At 42.3% G+C, this 13,509-nt stretch overlaps 1 protein-coding gene across 2 annotated transcripts in view; it reads left to right on the forward strand.

Annotated features, from left to right (window-relative positions):
• The window catches only part of PRPF6 (pre-mRNA processing factor 6), a 35,129-nt gene that overhangs the window by 16,032 nt on the left and 5,588 nt on the right, over positions 1-13,509 (forward strand). Inside the window, exons 12-19 of one of the 2 annotated variants that reach the window (XM_073308979.1) lie at positions 293-415; positions 1,324-1,445; positions 2,707-2,845; positions 3,909-4,028; positions 5,370-5,546; positions 6,766-6,899; positions 7,556-7,647; positions 11,779-11,893. In XM_073308979.1, coding sequence (XP_073165080.1) covers positions 293-415; positions 1,324-1,445; positions 2,707-2,845; positions 3,909-4,028; positions 5,370-5,546; positions 6,766-6,899; positions 7,556-7,647; positions 11,779-11,893 — 1,022 coding nt within the window. The remainder of the gene's footprint in view (positions 1-292; positions 416-1,323; positions 1,446-2,706; positions 2,846-3,908; positions 4,029-5,369; positions 5,547-6,765; positions 6,900-7,555; positions 7,648-11,778; positions 11,894-13,509) is intronic. The other variant, XM_073308980.1, reaches the window with a different exon arrangement.

The raw sequence follows: 13,509 nt of genomic DNA on the forward strand, positions 1-13,509 counted from the left end.
CACACAGGATTTTTGTTAGGTTTCACGGCTCAGTCTGTCTTGGAACGTTTCTTATCTTCTCGTGCTCTCTCCCCTCACTTCCCTTCATAGTTTTCAGCATTTTATTTTGGAAAAATCCACAGTTGGGTCAGTCCAAAGGGAATCTGTGAAATAGAGCACCCTTCCAGGCTGGAGAGGTCATGCTTTGTCAGTCTTCTCCTGCTCAAAGGATGCTACAGAATGTGCTGTCTCCTTTGCTGGCTTTTCAGACGGAAATAACAGATTGTCTTAGTGTTGCTCTCATTGTCTTTAGGATGCTGAGGAGTGTGATAAAGCTGGGAGTGTGGCCACGTGTCAGGCTATTATGCGAGCTGTGATTGGGATTGGGATCGAAGAAGAAGATCGGAAACATACCTGGATGGAAGATGCAGATAGTGTATGTCCGATTATGGCCTTTCTGTTCTCTTTGAATTATAGTAGGGGAAAGGGACTGACAATTGGGAAGGTAGGTCTGTTTTTTATGAAACCGAAGGGCTGATATTACTGGCCAGATACCAACAGACTCTGTGCAAGCTTGTCTCTGAGTTCTGTCAGCACTTCTCAATTTTAGTTGCAGCAACCTTCCTGTTCTAGAGACTGCTAGTTGCGCAGAAATTTTGCAGTAATAGGAGTAGATATTGTAGGCCAAGATGGCAATTTTCAAAGGAACCTAAGGAAATTAGGTGGCAGACTTCCTTAGGCTCCTCTGAAAATTCTAGCTCAAATGTTTACATAATCTAACTGGATTTCTTTGTCAGTCTGGACAGACTGAATATGCACTGATAACTAAATTACCAGTATTACTTTTATAAAACTTCCAAAGCTACATTTTCAATATGTTAACCTGGAATTGAGCCTACAAAGCCATGTGTGCACATGTAATCATGCTCACCAGTGAGTTCTGTAGGTAAGCAATGCATATGCAAGCATATAGGACCAATTTTAAAAACATTGGATTTTAAAAATCACCTAAGTGATTTAAGAGCACAAGCCCAATTGAAAATCAATGGCATTCATGTTCCTGAGACTCCTAGGTGCTTGTGAGAATCCCACCATTGCACCTTATTTAGAGTTAAACATTATTCCGAATCCAGTATATATTTAATTTTCGCTAAGTGATTGTTATTCAGATGTTTGTCCTGTTGCTAATATATGGACTTGATAAATACCAGTCACCGGAATTCTTGTAAAACCTTGAGCTCTGTGTCACCATTGATATGTTCGTCATTCTATCCTGCACTTTATATCTCTAGGCCCTCTACTGACTCCCTTTTGATTTACTCCCCTCCCTTTGTTTTTCTCTAGTGTGTTGCTCACAATGCCCTAGAGTGTGCTCGGGCGATTTATGCTTATGCCTTACAAGTTTTCCCAAGCAAGAAAAGTGTTTGGTTGCGAGCAGCCTACTTTGAAAAGAACCATGGAACCAGGTACGTATGCTGCATGTTTCTCACGCTACCAAAAGGGTGTTCTTACAGTTCTAAAGTGTGTGGGTTGGGGTTATTGTAAGCAAAGAAGCTAATAAATTGACCACAAACTATTGAATAACAGGATTTAGAAAGTCTCTGAGCTGATGAAAATCCATTGGAACTGTATGCCGAGATGAGTTTAATTTCTTATGGTGGTAGACAGCACATAATACTGGTGTGAAGTCATTAAAAATCCTCTTGGTGATTGGGGCTACCTGGTATGTGGGAATGATATGGACGTGGTGTTAAACTGTTTGGGAATGGGACATATGAGAAATGGTGGGAATGTAGGATGGTAAGTCACTTAGAAATCTAGCATGTGTTTCATTTAAACTTCTCCAAGTACACTGGGTGGTCAGTGAGCCAGTGTGTGTGCAGGGAGGCCCTCAGTCAGGTTTTAATTACAAAGTTTGCTAATTTGTATCAGATAACTGTTCTGATTAAGATCACTCTTGAACTTAAATTTAAAAAGAAAAGAAAAGCCACTGCAGATAGCATATCTAAAGCTTGTGCTGTGTCACATGCATCTAATATTTTCTCCTTAGAAAGCTTGGAAGAGGGGCTAAACTTGTAAGGGCCTATGGCCACAATCCTACAAACACATACACACTCGCAAGTAATCCCATTAAAGCCAATGAGACTACTCAGATGTAACTGATTGCGGGATCTGAGAGTTAACTTGTAATGTTTGAGTGCTTTCTCAGCACATTTGTTTGTTTTTTCCTCCACTGCTGTCAGTTGCCTTTCAAGTTTCCTGGTGGTGACTGACTTTTACCCCCGCATTTCACTTGTAATATAAACTTTTACTCTACTGAAAACATAACTTCTTATCAGTGTGATCCAGGCTACTTCAGCTGATACTGCTGGAAAAGACTTCTTCGTCAGTTGCCCCCATATGTAGTACGGTTTACTGTTGGGCTGAACAGCACTTTCCAAGACACACAAGCTGTATATGAGGTCTCTCCATAAACCCTTGCTTCAAATGATGGTGTCTTAACAACGATTCATTTTTTGTCGAGCCCTTTTCAGAAGTTGATTTTAGAAACTTCATGGAAAAAGAACCCATCCCCTTCTCCTTATGACATGATTTATCAGAGTTTACAGCATTGGACTTTGCAACAATAACTATTTATAACATCGAGTAATAATTGAAGTAGGGTCTGGCACTTCAGTTTTATAGCTGTGCCTTCGAGTTATCGTAGCTCACATTTTCTCGTTTCAGGGAATCGCTGGAGGCTCTCTTGCAGAGAGCGGTGGCTCACTGTCCTAAAGCAGAAGTGCTGTGGCTCATGGGAGCCAAATCAAAGTGGCTGGCTGGAGATGTGCCTGCAGCCAGAAGCATTTTGGCCCTGGCTTTCCAGGTGGGTGTAGCCTTCATTTAACAGACTTGAGCACTTGGCAGATGCATAAATTAATTACTGCCAGGGTGGAACAGAGCAAAGCAAGTGAGTAGGTCCTTTCTAGAGAGGGCTCTGAGCTCCCGCAGCAGCAAAGTTATCCTTTCAAAATGGCAAAACTCTCATTCCTTTTTGTTTCTGTGTTTCCCAGATAGAAAAGAGAAACAGGCTGGAAGGAACCCAGTAGACTGCAACCCTTTCAAAATTGCCACTCCCAGCCCAGTTTCTCCGATTAGCAGTCTCCCCACTATCAGCAGGTTCCTCTGGATGAATTAGTCTACTTCCTCCATTCATTGAAATGTACAGGTTTGGGTTCCAGAACCAGGATCATACCCACAGATAGTGCAGTGCCCTCCTATTTGCCCCCTGTAATTGTCTGTAGCCTGGACCAATATAGTCAGCCTACTGCATAATGAAGGAAATTATCTTATAGACACTGAAAGGAGTGGGGAGCTCCATAATGCTGATGCTGAGGAGAGTGGGGCCTCCAGAGCAGAGTGGTAGTAAAACTGAATGACAGCAGAGACTTGTTCTTACTGGAGGTGACTGATTTTTGATTCCACAGCTAGGTTCTTGGAATTTTTAATTGTTCTTAGAGCTCTGAACCTTTTCCAACATTGATGCCCTGAAGTTATTTTGTATTGCAGGAGCACTTACAGACCCCAGTCAGGGATCAAGGGTTCATTTTGCCAGGCACTGTGTTCAGGGGTAATAAAAAAAAGTCCCTGCGTCAGCGTTATAATCTTTTCACTGTAATTGGTGGTTCAGAAGAAGGTTCAAGGACCAACTCTTCTGTGCAGTTTAGAAATTAAACGTCCAATTCCTAAACTGGCGTAGCTCCTTGGATTGTGGGTCTGTTTGGGAGAACTCTTTGTAACCTTAAAAGGCCATAGATGATTGGGAAGAGCTTGAGCTGAAAGAATCCTGGTGCAGATTGACAAGGGCCTGATTACAGTTTTAATCTGAACCAAACAAAGGATTAAATCTTCTGATGAATCAGAGTATATATTTCACTCTGTTCTCGTAGGCCAATCCCAACAGTGAAGAGATCTGGCTGGCTGCTGTGAAGCTGGAGTCTGAAAACAACGAATATGAAAGAGCGAGGAGATTACTGGCAAAAGCGCGTAGCAGTGCCCCCACAGCCAGAGTAAGAACATGTGATGGGTGGAACGACAGTCTTCTTCTGATGTGGGGGAGAGGGGCGGGAAGAAGAGGAAGTTCCTTCACTTTCCTGGCCCCAGAGACTTGGCAGATGGCATCCTGCTATTTGTGCTTTGCCGGGACATGAGTGATTTGTTAAAGTGCTTCCCCAGCGCATTGCAACATGAAGTAAACGTATTATGGAGAAAAAAGACTAGGATCAAATAAAACTTTAGAATGTTACACAGATGGCAAAGGTCAAGAAATTCCCAGTTACAGTGGACAGTTTATGTAATAGACATGTTACATAAAGCATGTCTTGCATTTCATTTCTCACGTTTAAAAATGAAACTATCCTATTTGTAGGGAAGACTTTCTAATGCATATTTTTTTGAGTTCCTAGTACAGGCATGTTATCTAAAAGGCGAGACTCTTCTGGTTTGTGATATAAAACTACACTGGTGTGTCAATCCGTAGGATTTAGCTTGCAATATCATGTGTAGGCAGAAGTTATTTTGCCAATTTTCAACTGGGCCATTTTAAAACAGCCTCCCACCGCACCCCTCAAACAAAATAGATCTAGTCTTTGTAATAGGGAAAATAAAGCAAAATTTAATTAAAAAAATTTACCCCTCATCCTTGATCTTTTCAACATTCCTCTCTACCTGGCAGTCAGGGTTGTGAAACTTTCGTATGTCAGATTTGATGCTGTTGCTCCTTGCATGGGCTATTGGGGGTGTTCAAAGATGTGGGAAGCTAATAGTATCTAAATGTCTTGCAGTCTGTATTTGATTTTTGGTTTTAGTCTTTCACAATCTGGACCAGCAAGAAGCACATTACCTCTCAACAATGGCCCTTCTAAATGGTAAAGCGAAGAATTGCAAGCAGTATGTGGCAGTCCTTAGCCTTCTAGTTCAGAGCTTTGGAGTGTGGGGAAGGAGGGAAAGAGGTCCTGGGAGCCACATTTACAACTGTGGTAGAGACCTGGTAAAGGAAAGTGGGGTGTGGTAGGAAAGCCGGTGAGCAAACTCATGTTCATATGCTCTTCTACTGCCTAAATATTTGTGTCTGGAATACTTCTTTAATATCACTTATATGCACTCTGCTTATAGTTGGGGCAAAGGTTAAGTTTGATCATGTTGTTCCAGCTCCTGGATAACTTTTGTGTTGATCTCTAGCTGTTGCTGACTTCCAGAATTTTTTTAGCCTTAATTTTCCTGTTTTCAGAAGTCTGTTCCTAGTCTGCTAATGTAATAGCTGTATGTTTGTGGAACAAGGAATCCACTGCATTGATATGTTACTGGATCAATAACTGCTAATGATAAAGCACCTTCTTGTCTGGTGTTAGGTCTTTATGAAATCAGTGAAATTGGAATGGGTGCTTGGGAACATTGCTGCTGCCCAGGAGCTCTGTGAGGAAGCCCTGAAGCACTATGAAGACTTCCCCAAGCTGTGGATGATGAAAGGGCAGATCGAGGAGCAAGATGAGCTAATAGAAAAAGCTCGGGAAGCCTATAATCAAGGGGTAAGAATGGATATGATTCCATCTCTGCTTTCATGCCTCCAGTATGAGGAAATTGTGTATTGACTGTCTTCCTCAAAGCAAAAGCCATAACTTGTAGGAATCTGTCCCTGGCAAACTGGTAGGCTGGATGCTGACATCTTGCTAAAATGGTAGAATGATCACATAGGAATAGCTAGGTGAAGAGGTTGAGCAAAGTATGAACATCTAAACCAGAGTCTCTGGATAGAATTTATCCTCCACTAGAGTAATATTTATTCCAAGATCCTTCCAAGTTACATGTATTTGGTGCATTCAGATTTGTCTGTGTAAAATGAGAGGCTAATCTCTTCTTCGCCACACATTCATGCTCTGTAGTATAAACATCAAACCACACATCCAAGTAGATTGACTATGGTTATGCTATAACCGAGTTACCTATTCTTTCAGTTGTATTGACAATGTTAAGAGGAAGCTGGCCATATGCTTGTTCTTGATTGGGGGGAGGGGGAATTCAAGCTCCCCTTTAAAATATTTACTTTTTCTATTCAATATTCTAATGGCTACCAAAGCAAAAAAAGTACCCGTTGGTAGGTTTTACGAGGAACAAAGTGCAAGGAGAGAGCTTATGTAGTCCAAAGAGATTCATTAGCCACCAAAAAGGTGCATGCTGCCATATACCCCAAATATATTTGGGGCACGTCTTGGGAGTGATGTGGAATAAGAGAGTGAATGCTCTTAAAATTAGCCATGAAACTGACTTGGAGACATGTTAGTAATTGGAGGCTAAAAGTGGCCTAAAGTCCCTTAAAGTCAAAGGAAACCTAAATTTGGATGCCATGTTCTCCTCTGCTGATGCAGCACTTTATGTTCCATCTCAAGGCGACACAGATTTTGAATACACCCATTAGTCAAGGTGTGTTTCCACATAACACTGAGGCAGCTCAGTAATATACAGTGCATTGCCCTTTTTTTCCCCTGGAACTTCAAGAGACAAGACAAAAAATTATTTTTCACAGGGATTCCTATCATAAAACTCACCAGAAAGGCTGTGAAAAATATCAAGTGACACCAGTGACTCACATTTCCCCCTTCTCCCCATACTTCAGAGTTTCACTAAGGATTCGCTTCTCTGGAAGTTGCTCTGCAGCTTTGGCATAAAAAGTAGTCAATTCTATAAACTCCCCATTGTCCTCTCTCCCTGTTGCCCCAAACCATGGTTTGTTTGCTTTCTTTTAAACAGTTGAAGAAGTGCCCCCATTCCACGCCCCTGTGGCTCTTGCTGTCCAGGCTGGAGGAGAAAGTTGGGCAACTGACCAGAGCAAGAGCCATCTTGGAGAAGTCTCGCTTGAAGAATCCAAAGAATCCAGACCTCTGGTGAGTAGTGTAGAGCTGAACTGAGTACACATGAACAATAAGGGCAATGTATTTTTTATGCTGACCACCTTTCACCCTTCCCCAACCTCCTGCCATCCAAGCATGGATTCTCTATCCAAATTATCGCATATAGCCAGAAGGAAATCCTGGGTATTTCACTCTTTTGCTTTGGGGACAACAATTCCCTTCTGAATACCTGCAGTCCTCTGGGGGGCTCTTCTAGGACACAGCTGCCATCATGTTACTTGTTTGGGGAATGCAGTTGGTTGCCAGCTGTTTTCTTTTAATGGAAACTGTAGATTAATTTAAACTAACGTTCTGAAACCAGGTCTTTCCTTTTCCATGTTAATTCAGTCTCCTCTAAATGTTTTTATCTAAGATGACAGTTACAAAATAAAGGTCACAATTGTCTCTTAACCCAGGGGATGGAAAAATTATAATAGTCATTGATTCTTCCATGATTTCCTGCTGAACACATTTAGCCCAATGAGCTTATGAGAGTGAGCAAAATTAGTCTCCTGGAAGCTGTGCAGAGAGCACTGGTAGATGTGTTCTTAACAAATCCCATGTCCTTCAAATGAAATGTCTCACTGGTGGGCTCCTGCTTTCTTAGATACTGAATTGAGATGTTGACAATGCTATCTTTTCCACACCAGGTTAGAGTCCGTGCGATTAGAATACAGAGCTGGACTAAAGAACATTGCTAATACGCTGATGGCCAAGGCATTGCAGGAATGTCCCAACTCGGGTAAGGAGGAGCTGATTTTTCTGAAATCCAGTTATTTTTGCTTGGTGGATAAGAGGGTTCCTCATCTCTCTAAGATGTTTCTACTAGCCATGTCGTCTTATGTACCGGTCAGATTATGATATGCTGTAGGAGGTGGTAATTTCCTTCTTCAGAAGAAGTGTTGCAGATCTGTTAGAGGTCTTGACTCTTGCCTGAAGAAAAGGGCATGGATTGTTCACAGGTGGTTCAGTTTTTCTGCAGTGTTGCTTGGATTGTGATATCAGGCCTGTGTCCAGTTTGTGGTTCCTGGTTTCCTGAGAGAGTATCTTGGACATGGGTAACTTTTTTTTCCTCTGAGAACTAAACTGATGTCTCCTGTTTAAAAGAGGTGATAAGTTCTGGGATTGAATGAAAGCACTCTGGGTTAACAGAGATCATTTGTGCAGAAACTGTTCAGCAGGGTATGATTTAGTGGAAAAATTATGAGATTTCTTTGCATCTTCCATTACGAGATGTGCACTCATAAGAATTCCTTATATCGTAGCTTGTCGGCACCTTCACAACACTTCCATGGGATAGATAAATACTATCTCCATTTTATAGATGGGGAAAACTAATTGTGTGCACTTGCTAAGGATAACACAGCAGATCGGTGTTGGAGCCAGGACTAGAATGCAAGTGTTCTGACTCCCACCCTCCCACTAGGTCAAGAGTTTCTGAACATTTTTGTAGCATGAACCACATAGAAGTATTTCGTCCTGAACCTCCTTCCCTGCCATTCATGATTGCTGAGTTCTCTTCCTAGTCACCATTGTATAACAGCCCTGTAGCAACTACATAGGTAAATAATCTTGAGAAAGAAAAGCTTTTTATTTTAAGGATCTTTTTTTCCCCCTGTTGTGGAATACCACAATAGTCATAAAACACATGGTCAGGTCATGGACTTTTCTACACTGGTACAAATATACCCTGCAAGTAAAGGGAAGCCCTGAAAGAGACAAAGGGAAAATTCTTGCTCTAAACGATCAGTGAAATCAGAATAAAGTTAGAGAGAGAGAGAGTGTGTGTGTGTTTGTGTGTGTGTGTATGTGTGTATACACACACACACACACACACGGTTAAGGCTACGATTATGTCACAGCGGTCGTGGAAGTCACAGAATCCATGACTTCCAGAGTCTCCGTGACATTGGGGGCCCTGCAGTTGACCAATTGCTGCAAGCAGCAGGGGACTGCCTCAGCAGCCGAGCCTCTGTGGATGGCGGTGGGCCCCCCCGCAGCTCCCAGCCACCACGGGGACCCCAGAGCTCCCTGGCCACTACTGCTGACGGGCCCCCCCACAGCTCCCCAACTGCCACCGCTTGAACCCTTCCCCCCACCCCCAACAGCCCTGCAGCTCCCAGGCAGGGGGGCAGAGTCCTGGACCCTCCTCCCTCCCCATTTTGTCAGGGATGTTTTGAGTAAAAGTCAGGGACAGGTCAGTGCTTCCATGAATTTTTGTTTATTGCCTGTGACCTGTCCATGACTTTCACTAAAAATATCCGTGACAGAATCGTATCCTTACCTATGATGCATACATGGCTACCACTTACAGGAAGCTATTGCTCTGAACCTCCTGATGGAATCCTGACAGATGTAAGACTTCTAAAGATTTTCATAGATTGAGAGTGTTCCACAGGTGTGGCTGGCTGACATGTGAACCAGAAGATTTCATGCTCCTTTGAGCAGATTTCCTTTTCAGCTTTTGGCAATGAAAGAAAAATTCTCTGGGGATGTGTAACCTTAAACTTCTGTGGGCATTTAGAGCAGTTTTTCTGGGCCTCCTGTGACTGGCCTGTTTGGCAGCAGTGTACAGTAAGGATCATTGGGAGGACTTCAGCGTTCTTCATCAAACTCTTCCAACTACTTCCAGGTGGTATGTTTTATAGCTTCTTAATGTTTTTCCTCCTGAGGGTAATTACCTGTCATATTCACTTTGAAGACATAGATGTAGTGTGTCCCGTACAATTAAAATTACATACTCAACAATTTCACTCCTGCCTATCTGAGAGATTTGGTTACCTTTTTGGTCCGGGTTGTTCACTATGGGCTTGTCTCTCTAGTGCAGATGCAGAGCTCTCTAGGGCAGATGCAGTATAAGCTGGCAGAAGTTCTTCTTCTGCAGGCATAGCTGCTCCAGCTCATTCTTCTGTCAGCATCGTTGCATCTACACCAGGGTTTTGGTGGCATAACTGTGTTGGCTATGGGGTGTGATTTCCACCCTCCCCCGGACTCCTAGCCAACAACTCTGCTGGCAAAACTTTGTAGTATAGACCAGGTTCAAGTTTAGCTACCGCCAATCTGCCAATAATGACTTTGTGTGGTCTATTATTTTCATACTAAGTGCCCCCTTCATAGCAGACTACTAGAAATGTATATATTTTCAAGGCATTTTAGCTTTGCTTCTAATAATTTGTTGGCAGTGGTGTTGGGAAATATACTGTGTGCATGAAGAGAACTGTGGAAAGTTTCATCAGACTGTTTATCCCTTCATGCTAACCACTGGAAAGCTGATGAGTGTATCCCACCTTTTGGCACTCATGAATTAACTGAATTAGTATGTAGGCAAATGCATGTGATTTGTCTGTACAATTAAAACATTTACCTGCACTTGTGGGATAACCGTGTTCAAACATTGCTTACAGATGCATCCATAAATGGCCGATGGCCACCACATAACACCAATCGTGTGTTGCATGATGCAGGGTCTCCAGAAGAGGTTTGAGGATAGTTCTATATTGCACTGTTCCCATTGTGTGGTGGTCTCAGCTGAAAGTCTTTGGGGCCGGCACATACCTAGTGTATGAAGTACCAAAAAAAATGGAAAGCTAAGAGTGTGTATTGTGGAAACTCTTCAAAGCTGGAGTCTCAGTACTCAGGGAATAGCAGCTGATACTGCAGAGCACAAAATAAAGAAACATTCAGTACAAAGTTAGTGAGTTTTGGTAAGAGCTATTTGAGCATTAGGTTGGTTCATCACAGGATGACTATGAAGCACCAATATGATGCGGCTGTGAAAGAGGCTAATGCAATCCTAGGATGCATCCGGCAAGGTATTTCTAGGAGAGATGGGGAAGTGTTGTTACCATTATACAAGACACTGGTGAGATCTCATCTGGAATAGTGTGTGCAGTTCTGGTCTCCTGTCTTTAAGAAAGACAAATTCAAACTGGAACAGGTGCAGAGAAGGGCTACTAAAATGATCAGAGGAATGGATAACCTATCTTACAAGAGGAGACTTAAGGAGCTTGGCTTGTTTAGCCTAACAAAACGAAGTAGAGGGGGAGATATGATTGCTCTCTATAAATACATCAGGGGGATAAACACCAGGCAAGGAGAGGAATTATTTAAGTTAAGGGACAACATTGGCACTAGAACAAATGACTATAAACTGGCCATCAATAAGTTTAGGCTTGAAATTAGATGAAGGTTTCTAACCATCAGAAAAGTGAAGTTTTGGAACAGTCTTCCAAGGGGAGTAGTAGGGGCAAAAAACCTAACTTATTTTAAGACTGAGCTTGCTAAATTTATGGAGGGGATGGTGTGATTGCCTACAAAGGCCTATGGCTCATCCCTGACTGCTATTAGCAAATATCTCCACTGGCCAGAGATGGGACACTAGAGGGGGAGGGCTCTGAGTTAAAAAGAATTCTTTCCCAGGTGTCTGGCAGGTGGTTCTTGGCCACATGCTCAGTGTTTCATTGATTGCCATATGTGGGTTGGGAAATAATTTTTCCCCAGGTCAGATTGGCAGAGACCCTGAGGGAGTTTGCCTTCCTCTTCAGAGTGAGGCGCATGGGTCATTGGCTGTTTTGAACTAGAGTAAGTGGTGGATTCTCTGTATCTTGAAGTCTTTACATCAAGATTTGAGGACTTCAGTAACTCAGCCAGAAGTTATGGGCCTCCTACAGGAGTGGGTGGGTGAGGTTCTGTGGCCTGCCATATGCAGGAGGTCAGACTAGATCATCATGATGGTCCCTTCTGGCCTGAAAGTCTGAGACAGTAAAGACACTCCATTCTGGATTTAAGCTTCTATCATACTCGTTATTCTTGGTAATGTGGCCTTTTAATCTCTGATTTAACAAAAATTGGAATCTTCCTATTTGTTTTTTAGGAATCCTATGGTCAGAAGCAATTTTCCTTGAGGCAAGACCACAGCGAAAGACCAAAAGTGTGGATGCCCTGAAGAAGTGTGAGCACGACCCTCACGTCCTGTTGGCTGTAGCCAAGTGAGTTGCTATTCCTATTTTAATTAAGTAAAAATAGACATTTTGTCTCTGTACACAAGTTGAGGTCACATACACAACAAAAACACTGCTGCAGATTGGTATCACGTGGTCTTGCTTCAATACAGTATTGATATGCCTCAAATCCAGGAACAACTGATGCATCTGTGTAGCTGCCTCTGAGCATCAGTGCAGATCAGCTTCTTTCGCTTGGTTGAACACAAGCTGTCTGCCTTTTCTCAGAGTACTAATGTCAGCTAGGAAGTGTAGGAGTACAGTGGGGAACACAGTGGATTCATGCTGAGATCTGTTCTAGTGTTAGGTTTATGTACACTGAAAACATCACTAGCAGGAGATACCTTGGTACATAACTTTGACAAAGACTTGAAGACAAGCTGTCATTGCTTTTACTTTTTAGGATATGTTGTTCATGCCTATGGAAGCATGGGGCTGCTTGCGCTGGCCACTGTGCCAGTTTAATGTGGACAGGTTATTTAAACTCCGTCTCTTCCCCGCCTGCCCTCTTAGTCCCCAAATTCTGCCAGTGGCCCATAATCTTGACCTGCTGTATTCTGCTTTTCCAGCTCTGCTTCCGTCATCCCATGCTGTTTCATTTTGGGCATTTCCTGTGTATAAGCTGCCAATTGTGCTGAATTTGCTTCTGTGAAGCAGGCAAATGTCCATTTAGGAATTGAAACAAGACTAAAATATCATTTTTCTCTTGTTGCCTAGACCAAATTTTGAGTTATCGAATGTTGAAGGGCTAGTACTTTAATACACAGTGCTTCATGGCTTTTTTCCTGTTCTTTTATGTTAAGGGCCTCCATTCAAGTGCAGGGCTGATTTTAGTGCAATAGTGATTGAAACCAGCTGTTTTTTCTTTTGTAAATACCAGAAGAGTTTAATAGAGGAAGTGTGTAAAACAGTGCCCAACTCTTTCACAACTTTTCTTGTAAGCCAAAGCAAATCATACAGGATTCACTCCAGTTACTGTGGCACTAGGGTCTGCCAGACAATGACAGCTGACTTGTTCAGATTTGTCGGCAAAGGAGAAGAATTTTAACTTTCGCTTTAGGGAAACTGGTTCCAGGCCCTTTCTGGTACAGCCTCAGACTATTTAGTAGCTAAACTAAACCCAGCACAGGTTGCTTCCGCCTCCCATAATGAGTCTTATGTATGTATCTCTGATACCTAGGGCTGTAACATGATTGTGAAGAGCTTTTGTTAAAAGTAAATAAGTTACTGCAAATTGTTACTTTGCAGGTGTTTTGTCTGTTTCCTATCAGTGTTCATGCTCTTTAAATCACAGTTTATCTAACACCGAACAATCAAGAGTATCATAAGGCTTAAAAATCAATCATGTTATCAAACCATAAAATGATACAACTTAGCAGCTTAGCCAATCACACAGCCTCCTATTCATAAAGACCTCGCTAGTTTTAATTGAACTCTATTTGATGTACAGAAACCAAACCCATAAAATATTGACACAGTTGAGTAGTTCTTGGGGGGGAGAAGTTTTGAAATTCATGAGAAAATTTTAGAAATGGTGACAGGCAATGTGAGTGCAAAAGTTGGGTTTAAACATCTAAATCCCACTCCTACCCTTTTGCATTGAA

The sequence above is a fragment of the Lepidochelys kempii genome, chromosome 13 (assembly GCF_965140265.1).
Source record: "Lepidochelys kempii isolate rLepKem1 chromosome 13, rLepKem1.hap2, whole genome shotgun sequence".
In the NCBI taxonomy this organism is placed as follows: domain Eukaryota; kingdom Metazoa; phylum Chordata; order Testudines; family Cheloniidae; genus Lepidochelys; species Lepidochelys kempii.